General features: G+C 39.7%; 1 protein-coding gene across 3 annotated transcripts in view; it reads right to left on the bottom strand.

The window, feature by feature from the left end:
• The window catches only part of LOC124619388 (zinc finger protein 160-like), a 219,771-nt gene that overhangs the window by 190,327 nt on the left and 12,340 nt on the right, over positions 1-17,104 (bottom strand). For all 3 annotated transcript variants that reach the window (XM_047145734.1, XM_047145733.1, XM_047145735.1), the window contains exon 3: positions 5,970-6,125. In XM_047145734.1, the coding sequence (XP_047001690.1) occupies positions 5,970-6,125 (156 nt within the window). The remainder of the gene's footprint in view (positions 1-5,969; positions 6,126-17,104) is intronic.

The following is a 17,104-nucleotide window of genomic DNA, read 5'->3' as shown; positions in this document are numbered from 1 at the left end:
ACACTCTTTCTAAACACCTAAAGTTCAGGAAACAGTGCTCCCGTTGGGTCCTGAAACTCCTAACAGAGGATCATAAAAACCAAAGATTTGAGTGTGCAATGAAGTTCTTGACTCATTATCACGAAGAAGGTGATGGCTTCTTGAGTCAGATCATAACTGGAGACAAAACATGGGTTTCGCATATCACACCCGAATCGAAGCAACAGAGCATGGAATGGAGACACACATATTCACCTGTAAAGGTAAAGGCCAAACAGACGCTGTCCCAGCGCAAAATCATGACGTCGGTGTTTTGGGATAGGCATGGTGTTTAGTTGGTCAACTTCATGCAACGAGGAACCACTATCAATGCAGAAGCATACTGCCAAACCCTGAGAAGGGCGATTCAAAACAAAAGATGTGACATGCTGACAAAGGGAATTGTCCTTCTCCATGACAATGCAAGACCTCACACTGCAGGTCAGACCCGCGATCTATTAGACAGTTTTGGCTGGGAAGCTTCAGACCACCCACCCTACAATCCTGATCTTGCACTGAGCGATTACCATCTATTCCTCCACCACAAACAACACCTCAGTGGCAACTGTTACAATGATGACGATGACGTGAAAACGGCAGTTAACTCTTGGTTATTGGAGCAGGCGGCAGGTTTTTATGAAGAGGGTATTTTATTGGTCGAGAGGTATGATACTTGTTTCAACAAACTTGGCAACCATGTCAAAAAATAAGAGTGAAATATGTACTTTCTGAAAATAAATTCACTTTTTTAAAATAACCTTTCCATGTGTACTTATGTTAAAACGGACCTTACTTAAAAAACACACCTCGTATTTTTTCCGATTTTCTGTTCTATTAGCCAAGTCTTGCAGGATTTTGATCATTTCTTCTATGATGTTTGAGCATGCTGATTTGAGGATTTCTTCTATGATTTCTTGTTCCTCTGATGTTTTATTGTTTCTGAATTTTTTTGATCTGTGTGGGAATTTCGTCTTCATTCAGCAGTTATGAAGTTTTAGACCACCTACCCTAAAATTCCGATCTCGCGCCGAGTGATTACCATCTATTCCTCCACCTCAAACAACTCCTCAGTGGCAACTGTGTCCTCAGGTTCTTATGGTGGCAATCCTTGTATTGGTTCTAGATAGTTAAGTAGTTCTTTGAAGTATTTCAAAATCTTTCTCAGTTTCAACTAGTTGGTCCTTTTTGTATTTCCTTTTGGTCTTCACTACTACTGTTCCAATTGTTGTAAGCATCCTGCCAAGACTAGATTGCATGTGCACATTCTTTGTCCCACCAAGTGTGCTTTTTCCTTTTCTGTGAAGAATAAGTGTTTGAGCTGTTTCAATCAATTTATTTTTTTAATGTGACCAACTGTGTGACTGCCACTTCTTTAATTTTTCCATGAGAGTCGGTGGTATACTACTACTGTCAAACTTTGAGATTTGTGTCTTTCTTTTGTGAACCTCTGAGGTTTTACATTTGCCTTCATTCTTGTCCGGTAATGGTCTGAGCCTATGTTTTCACCCTTTCTGACTTGAATATTCATAATCTCTCTGTGGTTTGAATAAGAGATTGCTACATGATCAGTTTGGAATTCAATGACGAGGGAGTTTTGATGGTTTCTTTTTGAAGTGTACTGACGTGATTTTACAGCTGAATATCCATCAGATTTCAACTAATTTTTGAGCATTTTGGCCTGCCTGCATGTTAGGTTGGGTTGTTGGGGGGAGGAGACCAGACAACAAGGTCATCAGTCTTAATGGATTAGGGAAGGACGGGGAAGGAAGTCGGCCGTGCCCTTTCAAAGGAAGCATCCCAGCATTTGTCTGGAGGGATTTAGGGAAATCACGGGAAACCTAAATCAGGATAGACAGACGCGGGATTGAACCGTTGTCCTCCCGAATGCGAGTCCAGTGTGCTAGCCACTGTGCCACCCGCTCGGTGAGAGCAGTTTGATTGGTTCATTAGTGTGCCGGGAATTTCCCAACCGTTTGCCTGTCTGTGCACTGAAGACACCTAGTAAGATTTTGACTTTGTTCTGTGCAGTATTACATAGTACTACTTCTAGTATTTCCCTTGTTCTGCGTACCCTTTCATGATTAGTTTTATTTTCAACATTGATCGGCATGCATGTACTACTGATTAGTGAGTGAGTGTGAGTGTGTGTGTGTGTGTGTGTGTTTACTTGCACACATCAGGAAGATTCTCATTAGTCTGTTTTTTACAGGGTTCACATTTGTTACGGAAGTGGGAATGTCTTTCTTGGCTGCAAAAGCAACTCCTAACAGTGGTGTGTTTTCATCTTTGACGTTTTTAATGTTGATTTTTAATTTTCTTGTTTACAAAAATGTCAATACCTAATTTCCTCCTTGCTCTTCCTCCACAGTAAAACTTGAATGAATTTTAATTCTATTTGGTGTCAATTGTTGCTTCTGATAACCTCCTTATATCCCCTTAGATCCTTTTGAACTCTTCACCCAACTCTGGCATACCATTTTCAGGTCCAAGGGTTTGGCAAGCAATTGCCCTACATAGTAAGGAGTAGAATCAATTGGGTGCAGAAGCCCTTTGTTACTGTCTAGATACCAAACTCCATGTACAGGTCCAAGGGTTTGGCAAGCAATTGCCCTACATAGTAAGGAGTAGAATCAATTGGGTGCAGAAGCCCTTTGTTACTGTCTAGATACCAAACTCCATGTAATGATGTTTGAGTGTAGAAATAGGTACGTGTGTGTCAGGAACTCACAGGTGGCAGCATTACCCCCAACAATCCTACTAATCATACACTAGCCTGATATAATATGAAGACTTCGACAAGAGACAGTATCAGTGCTACACCTCAGTAATGCTACCCTCAGGAAGTCTCAGAGCACAGGATCAACACAACATGTTTATATACTGATCGCATGCCATTTAACAGTCAGAAAGCAATCTTTTTGTCTCCTGCGATCATCTGGTATAGACGACAGCTGACTGACTCATTACACTAACTGCATTCACATTCTTTCCTCATAAACCAACCCATCTAAGATTGATACCTCATAGGTACTAACACAGACACAGTGTGAACATTTGGATTGTACACTGGAATCTAGCCTGGGTGACTGCCTTAATCACTAGTTGCTGTGCTGGCAAGTTTTAATTTCATGACTAGTTTAAAATACTTCTCACATTTGTCTCCCAGAGATAATTCAAGTGCATTTCATTCGGGAAGAAGAATGTTGGTGCATGAACATAATAACTATGGACAGTTCATTAATGACTATTTTCTGACAGTGTGTTTCTAAATGTAATATTCATTCTGAAAGGCTGCTGCTGGGAAAATAATGATAAAATGAACCAAATGATCAGTTTTTTGCATGATGTATTTTAGAATTTAATCCCCAACAGAGTGATGTGTGGTGGCTGTAAACTCCCTCTGCTGATGCTAATTCATAGAGATTATAGCAATTCAAATTAATTATTTTCAAGATAAGCATCATTTGTAAAAGAAAAACAAAAATATTTCATTTGTAAAAAGCACACATCATACATTCTTCTTAATTATATTTACATTAATGTTGCTCAAATGACATGTACTGTTAATGATTTATTGATAAAAGTCATTCCCTGACGGCCTTTGATTTATATGCAGTTGTAAACAGTCAGTCATGATTTATTCTCATACAACTTCTCATGACTCTTCAACAGTTGCAGGCTGATTGGACAGAATCATTCTCAGGTAATTCCAGAGAAAACATTGTAGTGTCATATTACCCCAAAATATTGGATCAGGTAAAATTAAGTGCCTAGGCGGAACAATGCTACCAGGTAAAAAAAAAAAAAAAAAAAAAAAAAAAAAAAAAAAAAAAAATAAGTTAGCTGAAAAACTTACCTCCAAATTGACAGTGAATAACTGTGAGCTGCGCCCTGATCTTTTGCAATCTCAATCTCATACACTGATGGGTCACAACATTATCACCACAAGATTGTCTGTTACCTGGTGGCATAGCAGGCATGTGACTCAGCAAGTGAAGTATACAAGTGGGGAAGAGGCAAATGCAGAACCACAATATGGGCCGCAAATGGGGAAACCCACTCACGCAAACAGCTTTCACAAAGGGCAATTTGTTATGGCCCAACACCTGCAACAGGCAACTAAGAAACGGAGAAACTGGTTGGCTGTTCGCATGCTATTATCAAGAGCACTTACGAAAAGTGGTTGAAGAATGATGACACGATGAGACGACAAATCACAGAATGTGGTGGTCAGAGGCTTGTCCACTCTATAAAGCACAACAGGCAACGGTCTGTGGTAGATATGGCAGCGGAGTACAGTGCTAGTGCACATCACTGAAAATATTGTCGAAAATGGGGCTCCACATCAGTCGACCCCCTATGTGTTCCCGTATTGACCCATGACTGATCTGTAACAATTGCACTGGGCATGGGACGTAGACACTGGATCATGGATCAATGGAAAGGTGTTATTTGGTCAAACGGATTGTGTCTTGTTACATCACGCCAATGGTCATATCCAGACAAACAGCTGTTTGAAACATGCATTACATCATGGATGCAGTCCAATGCGTGCAGTATTATGCTATGGGGGAGATTCACTTTGGCTTCCATGGGACCTGTAGTAGTAATGAGGGCACCATAACAGCTGTGTTGTTACAACATTCTTGTGGATTGCCTGTATCTCTTCATCATGCTTGATGTCTTCCCTGACACCAATGACATCTTCCAGCAGAATAACTGTCCCAGGAACACATTACAGTTGTTTGAGGAGGATAGCAGTGAACTCGTGACGTTTTGGCCACAAAATTTGCCTGATGGAACACGTCTCTGACACTATCGAGCACCAGTTTCATGCCCACAAACTGCCAGCCAGTAATATATGGAAAATGTGCGACCTGCGGGTAGACACCTGGTGCCATATACTTCACAAATACATGTCTTGCAGAATCACTGCTGTCTTTTGTTCCTTTAGTATCTACACAAGCTCGACAAAATTGCTTCAATACAGTTGACGAATATACTTCAGAGGCCAATGGTAGCTCGATAATAGCTGGGGAACAGAAACCCCACGAGAGAGAAAAGAATTCGCTGTGCAAGTCAGTATACGGGAAGCAGAGGGTTCAAACCCACACAGAGACAAGTATGGGAAAAACTCAGCACACAGCTGGCGTGGACAACTGACAGCTAAGCACTCAACACAGCCCACTGCATGGTCAGCTATGTGACGTCTGCGGTGGTGTAGCTCCGAGTAGCACTGGCCCATCCAGCCTCCCACTGCCCACAGGTAAACACCTCTACCAATGGGGTTCTCCATCCTGCATATTGCCTGTGCCCTCCACGGCAGGTTTCTGCACTGTCTTGCTACCAGTACGCCAGCTCATCCACTTCCATTGTAACATCTGCCGTTGGGGGTACTAAAATTCCCCATGGTAGACCTATACACTATTAAACAGGTGGTAATAATGTTATGGCTCACGAGCGTGTATTATTTAAGTTTATCCAGATTAGATGGCACAAATTTCTGTTATATGTTGCAGTATCAATGTAAGTTGGAGCAACTACAACAAATCTTCACTGTTACTGTGAGTATAGTTGCTCTGTTGATTATATAATTTTGATACTGAATGATCACCAAAGACCTCTTCCGTTGGGCACCTACAAAACTATAACATTGTCCCACACTAACTTTAACTGATTTTCAAAATGTTTAAGTTGTGCTATTTATGCAACTCCTTGCATAAAGTGGCTTGCCTCTTCTACAAAATGTCTCACAAGTGAAAATAATGTAATAAGTCAACAACACATGGTTAAGCAGCACTTTTTTCCAAATACTTTTCACGTCACTCGCATTTACCTGTTAGAGACACTAGTACCTGCTGTGAAGTATTTATATTCGACATAGTGAAGCAAAAAATTACTCATCCTGTATTCAATCCTGGTAAATAACCTAATAAATGATTATCCAGTACCTGTCCAGTATATGGTGGTGAATACTGTGCTGCTGAGCTCATGTTAGGGTCTAGAGGATTTATGTGGCTGTCAAATTCTGGTAAGGAAGTAGATGGCTGAGGAGAGAATGGTGCACCAGGTTCATAGAGACCACTCTGTCCTCCAACATACTCCACCTGCAATTTAAAAACAAATAAATTCCACAAAAATATCAACAAAGCCTGAAATCATGATGGAAATAATGGATAAATGAGTGCAAACAGAGTTCTATTCTTTCAGCTTTTTATTTCAACAGGCATGTACAAAATACTTTGAAGATTTATTCCATAGATGAATATCTTATTTTACAAGAAAATCTATTTTCACAATGTCAGTTTTGGAAAACCTTATGTAAATTCAGAACCTCCTCTCCCAGGGATGCCACCATATCAAATGCTTTTTCAGTGCTGGGCAGAGTAGTGTACGCTTGTTCAGGTGGCTGGGGTTTTTGGTATTCTAGTTACTGGCAGAGTCACCAAAGCCAAATTGTCCTCACATGAGGAACCAAATGAAGTGTTACCATGCAACATGGTAGGACAACTTAACACGCATAATGAAGCCAACTTCCTTATGGAAATTAATCCCGATACAATCAGCCTTTCAGGGAGAAAGGCAAGGCCAATCCATCCACCTCAGAAACATCTATTGTTGCAAATGATACCACAAGGAATATTAGATTGCCTGTACAAAGCTGAACACGGCTGAGGCAAAATAATATGAAAAAAATGGCTAAAAATCTGGTGTTGTGTGAACCCCCCCCCCCCACACACACACACACACACACACACACACACACACACACACACAAACACAAAAACAACTGAGGTCGTAAGTGCCCAAGTCATAACCTTGTAACACCAACAAGGGAACGAAGTTAAAAATGTCTATACGTTAAGCCCAATTGACGAAGGAAAGAGAGCTGAAAACAAGAACTTCCCCATAGCGAAAGGTCAAAAAAAAAAATTTGGCCTTAGAGGCAGTGGAGGACCCTAACCAAAGATTAAAGATTAAATGTCCTTCACCACATTATTTCAATGGATAAAAAGTAAAACACGATTGACAACCCACACATCTTTCGCTTAAACAGTCAATAACTCAGACAGCAAACACACTGGAACATAAGTGGTTAAAAAAAGATAGTGTGTCAGGAAATTGCGAACCACCAAAGGGTGATGACATTTGTTGGTTGGAGGGATTTTACAAAGTCTTCATGGGAGAGTTTCTTTTACTCTTTGCAGCCTGCTGGTTGCGTAGCAGATGATTTCACTGCCGGGGGTAAAGATCTGGTGGCTTGTGATGCAGCTATAGGAGAATGAGACAGGGATGCTATTGTGATACTGGGCAATTTCGCAGCTATAACTGAATTGAAGGTCATAAGTCTGTGTGGCCAGGTCCTCCGTGGAGCAGAACAGTACTGTCACTGCCAGATGGTAAAATTCAGGGCTTTCAACTGGCCAACAACTTGTGAGTGACAGGGTAGGGTTATTTTTTCTTCACCTAGATGTCCTGGACGTCCCGCTCATCGAGATACGTGGGACACACTCATGGGATGATGTGGCACGATCGCCATTTCAATTGATGCAGTGGGGAGAAGGAGATGGGCAATCACCATCACAAGCATCTCTTCCAGAAGTAACACAGTGGCTGTGTTCTGACAGCACACATGAGAGTGGTTATATTTTGACATTGATAGTGACCCATCAGGTTTGGAACATATGGTCGGACAGTGATGACTTCATAGCCTAGGGTGACCAGACATCCCATTTTTAATGGGAGTGTCCTTTCCTGTCTTTCTGTGGCCTGTTGTACCACAAAATATTACAGGGGACACCAGACATCCCGTTTTTTTCATAATCAGCAATAACTTTCTTTCTTCTTTTCGGTTTTTTTTTTTTTTCACATCAATTTAGTGTCATAGAAATAGTTTTTCAACATTTTCTTGAGTCTTGCTTCGTCTTGAATGCAAAGATGGAGTAAAGAAGAAGTATTTTGGTCATGGGATGAGGAGACATGTGAACAGAAGAGTTTCCACCACCGTGCTCAGTGCCAGAGACTTATGCTCGAGCTTCGCAATTCATATCAATTATTTGCAACTGCAGAAAAGATGGACGAATGTAACAAGTTTTTGTTAAAGAACATTATAGGGCTATCAATGTTCAATTGTATTTGTAGTTACAAATTAGCTATTCACTATTAGTGCAGTAGATGCAAACGACACAATGTCTTCGGACTGTTACAGACAATAATGAGAACCAGGCAATTCCATTGTCTGTTGTTTGCTTTGTGTGACACTACCTCGTGCTCATTAATAAGGAGGACATGCCGATGTAACGCAGCATATAAAGAAAAAGAAGCACCAGTTGGCAGTTTCTGCAAGGACTTCTAGCAGCACAACTTCCTTTGTAAAGTACGAATAAACTATAAACAGAGGAAGATAAACATATCAATGCAGGAGAAGGACTGTTTGCATTCCATATCGCAAAACACAATTATTCTTTCTGTTCAACAGATTACACAGCTATTCTCATCAGAGATCTATTTGAGTAAAAATTCACATGTTATAGGAAAAACGCAAGTCGATTTTACTGAACATTTTATCACTGTACGCAATGCACGAAGTTCAGTCAGAACTTGACAATACTAAGTATGTCTCTGTGATAGCTGATGCATCAAATCACAAAAGCATAAGGCTAGTGTTGATTCTAGTTAGGTATTTCATTCCTACCAAAAGTGATTAGTGCAAAGTAATCTGTCTTCAGAACATTGGCGGAGAAATGGCAGAATTATCAGCTACCTATATTCTGGAAAAAAGCAAAATATAGTTGACAAGATAGATGCATTTTGTGCAGATGACTGTAATACCAAGTTTGGTGGGTAAAAGAGGACTGGGATAATGTTTATTCCAAACTGAACAGTGTTCTCAAGATGAACATTCAAGGCATCGGTTGTGTAGGCCATGTGGTATACAATTGAGTTCAAACAAATGCAGACATTCTTCCCACTGACATAAAAAATACTGAATAGAAGCAAGTTCTAGGTCTTATTAAAACTAGATCATTGTCATTGTTGCCAGGAGTTACAAGAGTTACTGATATGTGTGAACCTTTGAAATCTACAATGGAGGAAAAGACAAATTGCTATTTACCACAGTAAGCTGAAGACAGGGACAATTAAAAGACACTTACATAAAGCTTTCAGTTACAGCCTTCAAATCGGCAAAAGAGAAACACACACCATTCATACACACAAACAAGCATACCTCATGCGCACCTGACTGCCAACTCCAGCATCTTAGGCCGAGCATTATGTAAGTGTCTTAATTGTGCCTGTCTGCAACTTAACATGTCTTCTTTACAGGAGTAGCACTCTGTCTTTTCCTTCATTGTTGATATTCCTGCTGGGAGTTTCCACTGTTTGATTTAACCTTTGACATCTTATTTTCTATCTTAGTGGTGAGACATTTTTTTGAGAACCCACAGTAACATCTTTGGCTTCATTTCACACAAAGCCAATTGAAAATGTTTGCACAATCAATCCAAAAGTTGAAAAGAACCAAGATTTCAGCTACAGAATCATCTGAAGAGTTAGAGCTGCTTAAAGAAAAAATAACTAACAGGAAAGTTAGTAAATTTCCAACTTCAGCTATTTCTTCAATTTTAATTAACTTGGAAAAGGAAGGTATTTTCACTCAGTCAAAATCTGAGACGATTACCAATTTATTTTATGACACTTTTGTGACTTATAGGGAAAAGTGGACATCATTTCAACATCTGAAATCATTTCATCAGGTAACATGGAAAAATTCTCTTTCTTAAGCTGTACTTTTAATCTGCCTCAAAGTATAGTAAACAGTAGATTCAGTGCAACATTTCAGATAGACGAAGATGTATTGTTTGATGAGACAGGATGTGCAAACAACACTGTATCCAAGAAACTTGAGGAATGGGAAAAAGCTAATTTGGAAATAGATAAGAGATGGTGTGATGTATTCCATACACTTAAAACTACAGGTACTTCATGTAAAAATAGAAACGGGTATTTTCAATCATGAATTCTCTTTAGATTCATGAGAAAAACCATTTTACCACTCAAAAAACTACTGAAGCAATTGTAACAGTTACGACTAATTATCAAGACCTTACCTGCAAGGTGTTCTGCACCTTCCGTTAACCAATTCAAAGTTTTTGAAAGATATTATCTCTTCCGATTGTAAGCACAATGTTAGTAGCAGTGTTCCTCATACAGTAGCAAACAGTCTACATATCTGTCACAAATCATTGTATCTGATGTGTCGGCAGCCGGGCCAACACCTTGTAGATCGAGATGGCTGAAAATGTACGCTAGACTAACGCAGACGGGCGTGAAGTACTGGAACAGGCTACGTAATTAATCCTATGAAGAAAAGTACGTAGCTGGATTAATACTTATCTTTAATCAATCATTGTGGTACATCGCTCTTGACGATACACAGGAGACTTTAATTACAATCACTGTAAGGCTAATGGCGCCTTGCTAGTTCGTAGCCATTAACTTAGCTGAAGGCTATTCTGTCTCTCGGCTAATGAGAGAGAAAGGCTTCGTACATCTAGTCGCTAGCTAGGTCGTCCGTACAACTGGGGCGAGTGCTTGTTCGTATCACGAGACCGGCCTTGTGGTGGCGCTAGGTCTGCGATTACACAGTGGCGACACGCGGGTCCAACATGTACTAAATGGACCGCGGCCGATTTAATCTACCACCTATCAATTTCTCAATATTTTGAATTATAATCAGTTCTTGGAAGAAGAATGAATTATCATATGATTCAGTGCCATTACACACATGTTTTGAAGTGCCTTGTTAAAATTTGTGCCTTTTCATATTTATAAACTTTAGTTTTTATTTATTTTTTTAAAGTAATGCAGGCATATAAGCAGAATATTTTGTTTTGTCTAGTGTCATGTTTTGTCTCATTTTTTATCCCAATTTTTTGCAAATGTCCCATTTTTTCAAACGGAAAATCTGGTCACTCTGTCATAGCCTGCCTTAATCTTTGATTAGGAAGCACTACTCGGTCAAATGTGAGAAAAAGAGTGTGTGTTGGCACTAAGTATGCATCAACCTTTTTCATTACCCAATGGACCGCACTGATGCCCAGATCGGATAAATAACGCTAGATCTCCCCCCCCCCCCCCCCCCCCCCCCCAGTCAGAACATCAAGCAACTGAGTGTAAACAACATCCTGCAAAGAATTCAGGGTGTAATGGCCCTAGACAGAAACAGGATAGCAATGGAGGAGCTAAGCAGTAAGCAGCTGTTGGGCTTGAAAACCACAAGTGATCTCCACAAGTAAAGTCCCATTACATAAGCGAGAGCAAGATTTCACAGGGCTTGAAACTGCATCAAGACCTTTCCGAATAATAAATGGATTAACTGTAGCAAAAAACTGATCTCCTTCGGTACGTGAGACCGCGAGGAGCCGAGGTGCAGCTGGGCAAGTCATTGAATCTTTAGCCGCATTCTGTTTACTTTTAGTAAACGTAGATTGAGATGATGGATGGCTCACTGTGGAAACTCCCCAATTGCCAGTGTGTCTGATGGCATGCTCCTTCTGGCTGGGGGCCCCCTCAGAGGGGGGCTCACCCGCCTTACGTCACACCACCCGAACACTAGACAGAGGGACTAACAGGCAACTGCAAAGGTAGCAGCTCACGTAATCACCCCTCCCTTGGACTGGCTTGTACCAGGGGGTACGTGTAAACCCTACATGCCAATCCAGGGCTGAGAATTACGCATTACCCAGTCATTTGTTTCGCATCATATGCATGAGCCAGCCTTCAGGAGCACACAGGGAGGAAGAAGAAGAAACAAAGAGAGACCTCAAACGCTGAACCTGAGGAAGGGGAGGAGATGGAGAACGAAGAAAGAAGGAAAAAGGGAAAAAAAAAACATGAGAGACTGTTCCAATTCCAGGCTACTGAAACTCCAGAATGCATTCCCAAAACACTTTCCCCAAGGGAGGGGAAAAAGAACAGCAGGAGGATGGGACATCTAGCACGGAAAGGGAAGAGGTGCTGCAAAGGCTGAGGGCCCGTGGTAGCCACGCACAGACTCACCAAATCATGGTGAGCTCCCGTGGAGGGGTGGGGGGAGTTAGAAATATGGAATGACAACTGTTACAGTGCAAGAGAATAGATAGAAGGATAAGAGATACACATAAACAAAAAAGTTCTGCTATTCTACTCCGAGAAAAATTATGTACAGACAGAATAAGGAGTTGTATTACAGTGTCAGAGTAACCACAGGTCTGTCCTGAACTTACACTACGTAATGAGAGACTACATAAATCAAGTGAGGTGGTGCAGTGGTTAGTACACGGGACTTGCATTGGGGGGGCGGGGGCGGGGGGCGGGGGGGGGGGGGGGGGGGGGGGGGGGGGGTTGAACCCATGTTCAGCCATCCACATTTAAGTTTTCCGTGATTTCCCTAAATCGCTCCAGCCAAATGCCAAGGTGGTTCCTTTGAAAGGACACAGAGTTTCCTTCCCCATCCTTGATGCAATCAGAGCTTGTGCTCCGTCTCTAATGACTTCAATGTTGACACGGCATTAAATACAATCTTTCTTCTTAGACTTTGCACACTCAGTGTCATAGGAGAATTTAATAACGTTGCCTTCATAAATTTATGTGCCCCTATGAAAGAGTCAGATGATCATGATCATTTGCAAACAATCTCGAAAAGAAAACCCAACTACAAATTCATGATAATTCTGAGGGATTGTGATGTAGTAATTGAGAAAGAAAAGGCTTTTCAAATGTCATCTGGCAAAGAAACCTTTCGTTATTAAGAGAGAAGCAATAATTGTCAGAGGGTAGCAGAGTTTGTGGATGTACATAACCCTAAGTCAGGAAGGAGACCAAGGACAAAAAAACTGCATACACAAGAATTACCCCACCGGAAATTCGAGTCCTCCCTCGGGCATGGGCGTGTGTGTTGTTCTTAGAATAAGTTAGTTTAAGTAGTGTGTGTGTCTGGGGATTGATGACCTCGGTAGTTTAGTCCCTTAGGAATTCACAAACATTTGATCATGAATTATATCAATATTGATAATATTATATGTTATCAAGAGAGTTATTTTACTACCATCCATGAAACAACAGGCAAAATTAGAAATCCATGAAAGGACAAATAGTATGTTGAGTAGTGTAGGTAAGCAGTAGAGCAGAAGAAGCAGTCTAGGTAACGATGTCTCCGAGCGTTAAACAATAATTAGCCAGACCTTCTCTACAAAGGAAAAAAAGCTAAAGCAGCAAGAAGATGCAGAAGGAGAAAAAGGAGATGGGTGAAAAAAGGAGAGAGGAGATAACAGAGCACTGTCCCAGGGATGAAATTAGGAAGTTTTATAAAATGTAAATAAGGAACCCAAGAAAGAAGACCAAAGATTACAGTGTGTAACGATAGGCAAGGAATCTGTCTGCTGGTAAATAGACAATGAACCATTGGCAAGGATACTTCCAGGAAACCCTCAAAGTGACCCCAAGGAGGATGAAACACTGCCTTATTATGCAGCAGAACCACAGAGTGAGGAGACTACATTCCAGGAAGTATAAAGGCTTTCCAGTATCTCAAAAACCACAAATCACATGGAAGTGATGGGACTGCAACACAGTTCCTGAAGAATGGAAAAGTTATTGGTTAACTAAGAGGCTAGGAAAATTTCTGGAAAGAGTTATTCCGCTTATATATGAGAAGGACTACAATACAATGTGGCACTCCACGGATTACCCTGCTGAATGTCATACACAAAATTAGGTCTGACGTTTTGTGTAATAGGCTAAGTCTGTACTCAGAAGAGGTATTGAGACAGTATATACATGGTACCATGTCTAATAGACCAGATATTTGTACAGAGGTAGGCGTACATAATAGCATATTAATGTAATGGGAACCCCCACATTCTGTATGGACTTCATGTGGACCTTTAATAGTCTAGAAAATGTTAATCGACATGCTGTGACTGAGTATCTGCTCAATATGTCACACTCAATGAAAACCCGCTGGTTCCAGAAAATGGTAATAGTGCACTAGACTAAGGGAGGATCAGCAGAGAGGGTGTCTTTTCCACAGTGCTTTTAAGTTTAACATTCAAAGCAACTATTTTTGAGCTTCAAATGCATAAATCCATGGATGTAAAGTCAACATCAATGTGTATGTCTGATGATGATGTTGCTATGCCAGCAGAAGAAGAGCCAATGGGATTAACCTGAAAGATAACCAAGACTACTTCTATTAATGAATCTAAAACCAAAAACATGCATATCACCTGGATGATAAATAACAGTCTATATATTCTATTGTGGAAAAAAAAGATCATCATCTTTGAGAACATACTTAGTACTGGAAACCCAGACACCCACACCACAAAATATATTCTGAATAGAATGAGATAAAAGCCAATCGATACTATCATGCTCTGGAGAAATTAATGCCTTTCAGAACATCATCATCTCGAAAGGAAAGGAAAGGGTATGAGGACGTATTGTGAGTGGCAGGGTGGGGAAGGAGAAATTATTAAGGATGATAATCATTGCCTTTTGTAAAAGTAATGGATTAGCACTCAGGAAAACCTGGTTTAAGAAGAAACAAAGTTTTAAAGCAATCAAGCACAGCCATGATTTGCCCAGAAAATCTGTGGTAAATAACATAATATATGACCAGGACTCAAAGAGAACACTGGCAGATGTCAAGGTAATAGTAGTAGTAGTAGTAGTAGTAGTAGTAGTACTGTAGTTGTAGTAGTAGTAGTAGTAGTAGTTGTTGTTGTTGTTGTTGTTATTATCTGTAGTCCACTTTTACAAGGATTTTGAATATGTCTTGGTATTAAAATTTAATAACAACAAAAATAATGTAATTCATATACACAGGCATTTACATATTTACAGCTCTAGTTTGTCAAAGATGGGACTTGTCGCCTTGTAGTAGAAACCATCTCAACATTTGCCTAATGTAATTTTTGTAAGCCATGGAGAACCTAAATGAGGGCAGCCAGATGAAGAATGGAGCCTCCACCCTCACAAATATAAGACCAGTCTGTTTAAAATATCATTACCTCATTCAGTTTATCCTGACTTCCATTTTCAGTGCCACTACTTCCCATTTGGTATCCTGAAAAACTGAGTCAGCATCCCTCTTAATGAGTAAGATGTTTAGCTCAGAAAGAGGATAACATTTTAGTATTGCACACTGCACAGCTTTGGGAGTGAATTTAAAAAAAGTAGGTGGCAGGAAGAAACACAGTGTGAAGGTGTTATATGAAATTATATGATTTTTATCATTATTATTATTCATCAAAACCCCTACTCTGTGTAATGAAAGTAAACCTGTATTTTTTTAAAAAAGTTTGTTTTAGTAGTCTCTTTAATCTGCTTGGACAATTTTATGTACAGCTTCATTCCTCAGTAGAAAATGTTGTTTTGAGTTTTATGTTTATTCTTTCTTGAAAAATGTAAGTTCAGTCTACATCCTGTTTCATGGTCATGGACAAAACTGTTTATGCAATAATTACCAATGTTATTTTCAATGTGCACAACTGATTGGTAAATGTACTCACATGGTGTTGTTAACATCCCTAGTGTTTTGAACAGGTCTTTATAATAAGCTTTGGTTTATTATTATGGTCCTTTTATGAAGTTTGACAACTGTGTTCATACTTTGTAAATCTGTTCCTCAGAAAAGAATTCCATAGCTAAGAAATGAAATTCCATATGAACAGAACGTAACTAAAAGACACTGGCTGTACATACTGATCACAGGACTCAAATGGCATAAAATGATGACATGCTGTTTTCAAGTGTCTTTTGTGTGTTCACACCATTACAGCTGAGAATCAATATCAATTTCCTACAAATTTTGTGTTTGTTACATAGTCTATAAACCAGCCATCCACATGTAATTTGTCACTTTCCCTCTTCTTCAAACTTAAATTCATGGCATTTGTTTTCTCTATGTTCAATCTCATTTACTTGCATATTGGCTAATTGTAGACTCCTTTAGGGTTTTATATTTGCTTTTTCTGCAAAGAGTTCTCGTTTTCTTTCAGTGACTATCACAGAAAAAAGATTTTAGACTTATTTGAGGTATGTATTACCTCCAGTCTTTGTACCCTATCTCCCAGGCACAAGCAGAACCAGTCATTAACTAAATCTCTTATTCCCAATGCTTATATCTTAATTGAATAGAATCTTATGGTCAACAATATCAAAAGCCTTAGAAAGATCTAAAAATATGCCTGTAATACATATAGTTTTCAAGAGCACCAAGTAACTTTTGTTAATTCTATCGTGTCTGACTCTGTAATTCTACCACTTTGGAAACCAAACTGTGATTCACTGTGCAGGTTACTTCCTACAAGTAATTCACTAATCTGCCTTTCGTTGATTCTACGATTTTTGATAATGGTGATAGCAGGGAAATGGACTAGTAGTTTTCTATGTCTGCAGCATACTTTTCTTCAGCAAAGACACCACTTTTGCCTGTTTTAAGTGCTCTGGAAATTTCCCTGATGTGAATGAGTCATTTATTTGTTTTTTGATTGATCCAGTAAATTATCTTCACATATAAAAGGCTACATCAGCAAAGGAGGTATGGGACAAACTGAAAAATGCATTTGAAGATGGAGGTTTAACCAGAAAAGTATGATTACTTTGTGAGATGATAACTACAAGATTGAACAAACGCAAAAATGTGGACAAATATGTGAATAAAATAACTTCAATGTCAAATTGTCTCAGGAATATTGGTTTCGAAATTGCAGAAGAATGGATTGGCACTTTATTGTTAGCTGGACTACTAGAGAAATATTCACCTATGAATATGGGTTCGGAAAGTTCAGGAATACCCATTACAACAGGTAGTATGAACGTAAAAATTCTATGGGACATGAAAAATGAGCCAGTCTCTTACGATCCAAAGATAGAAACAGTGTCGGCTTTATACTCTAAATACAGGAAGAAGAAGCCAATTAAATGTTTCAGTGGCAGAAGACTGGATGTTTCTCATCACATTGTAATGAAAGGTTGAGTATTAATGAAAAGAACCATGTTAATTATAGTAGTCCTGAGAGAAAAACTGCCCATAAAG

This window comes from Schistocerca americana, chromosome 6, assembly GCF_021461395.2.
Source record: "Schistocerca americana isolate TAMUIC-IGC-003095 chromosome 6, iqSchAmer2.1, whole genome shotgun sequence".
NCBI classification, from domain to species: domain Eukaryota; kingdom Metazoa; phylum Arthropoda; class Insecta; order Orthoptera; family Acrididae; genus Schistocerca; species Schistocerca americana.
The sequence above is the reverse complement of the archived record's forward strand: the minus strand, read 5'-3'. Positions and strand labels throughout refer to the sequence as shown.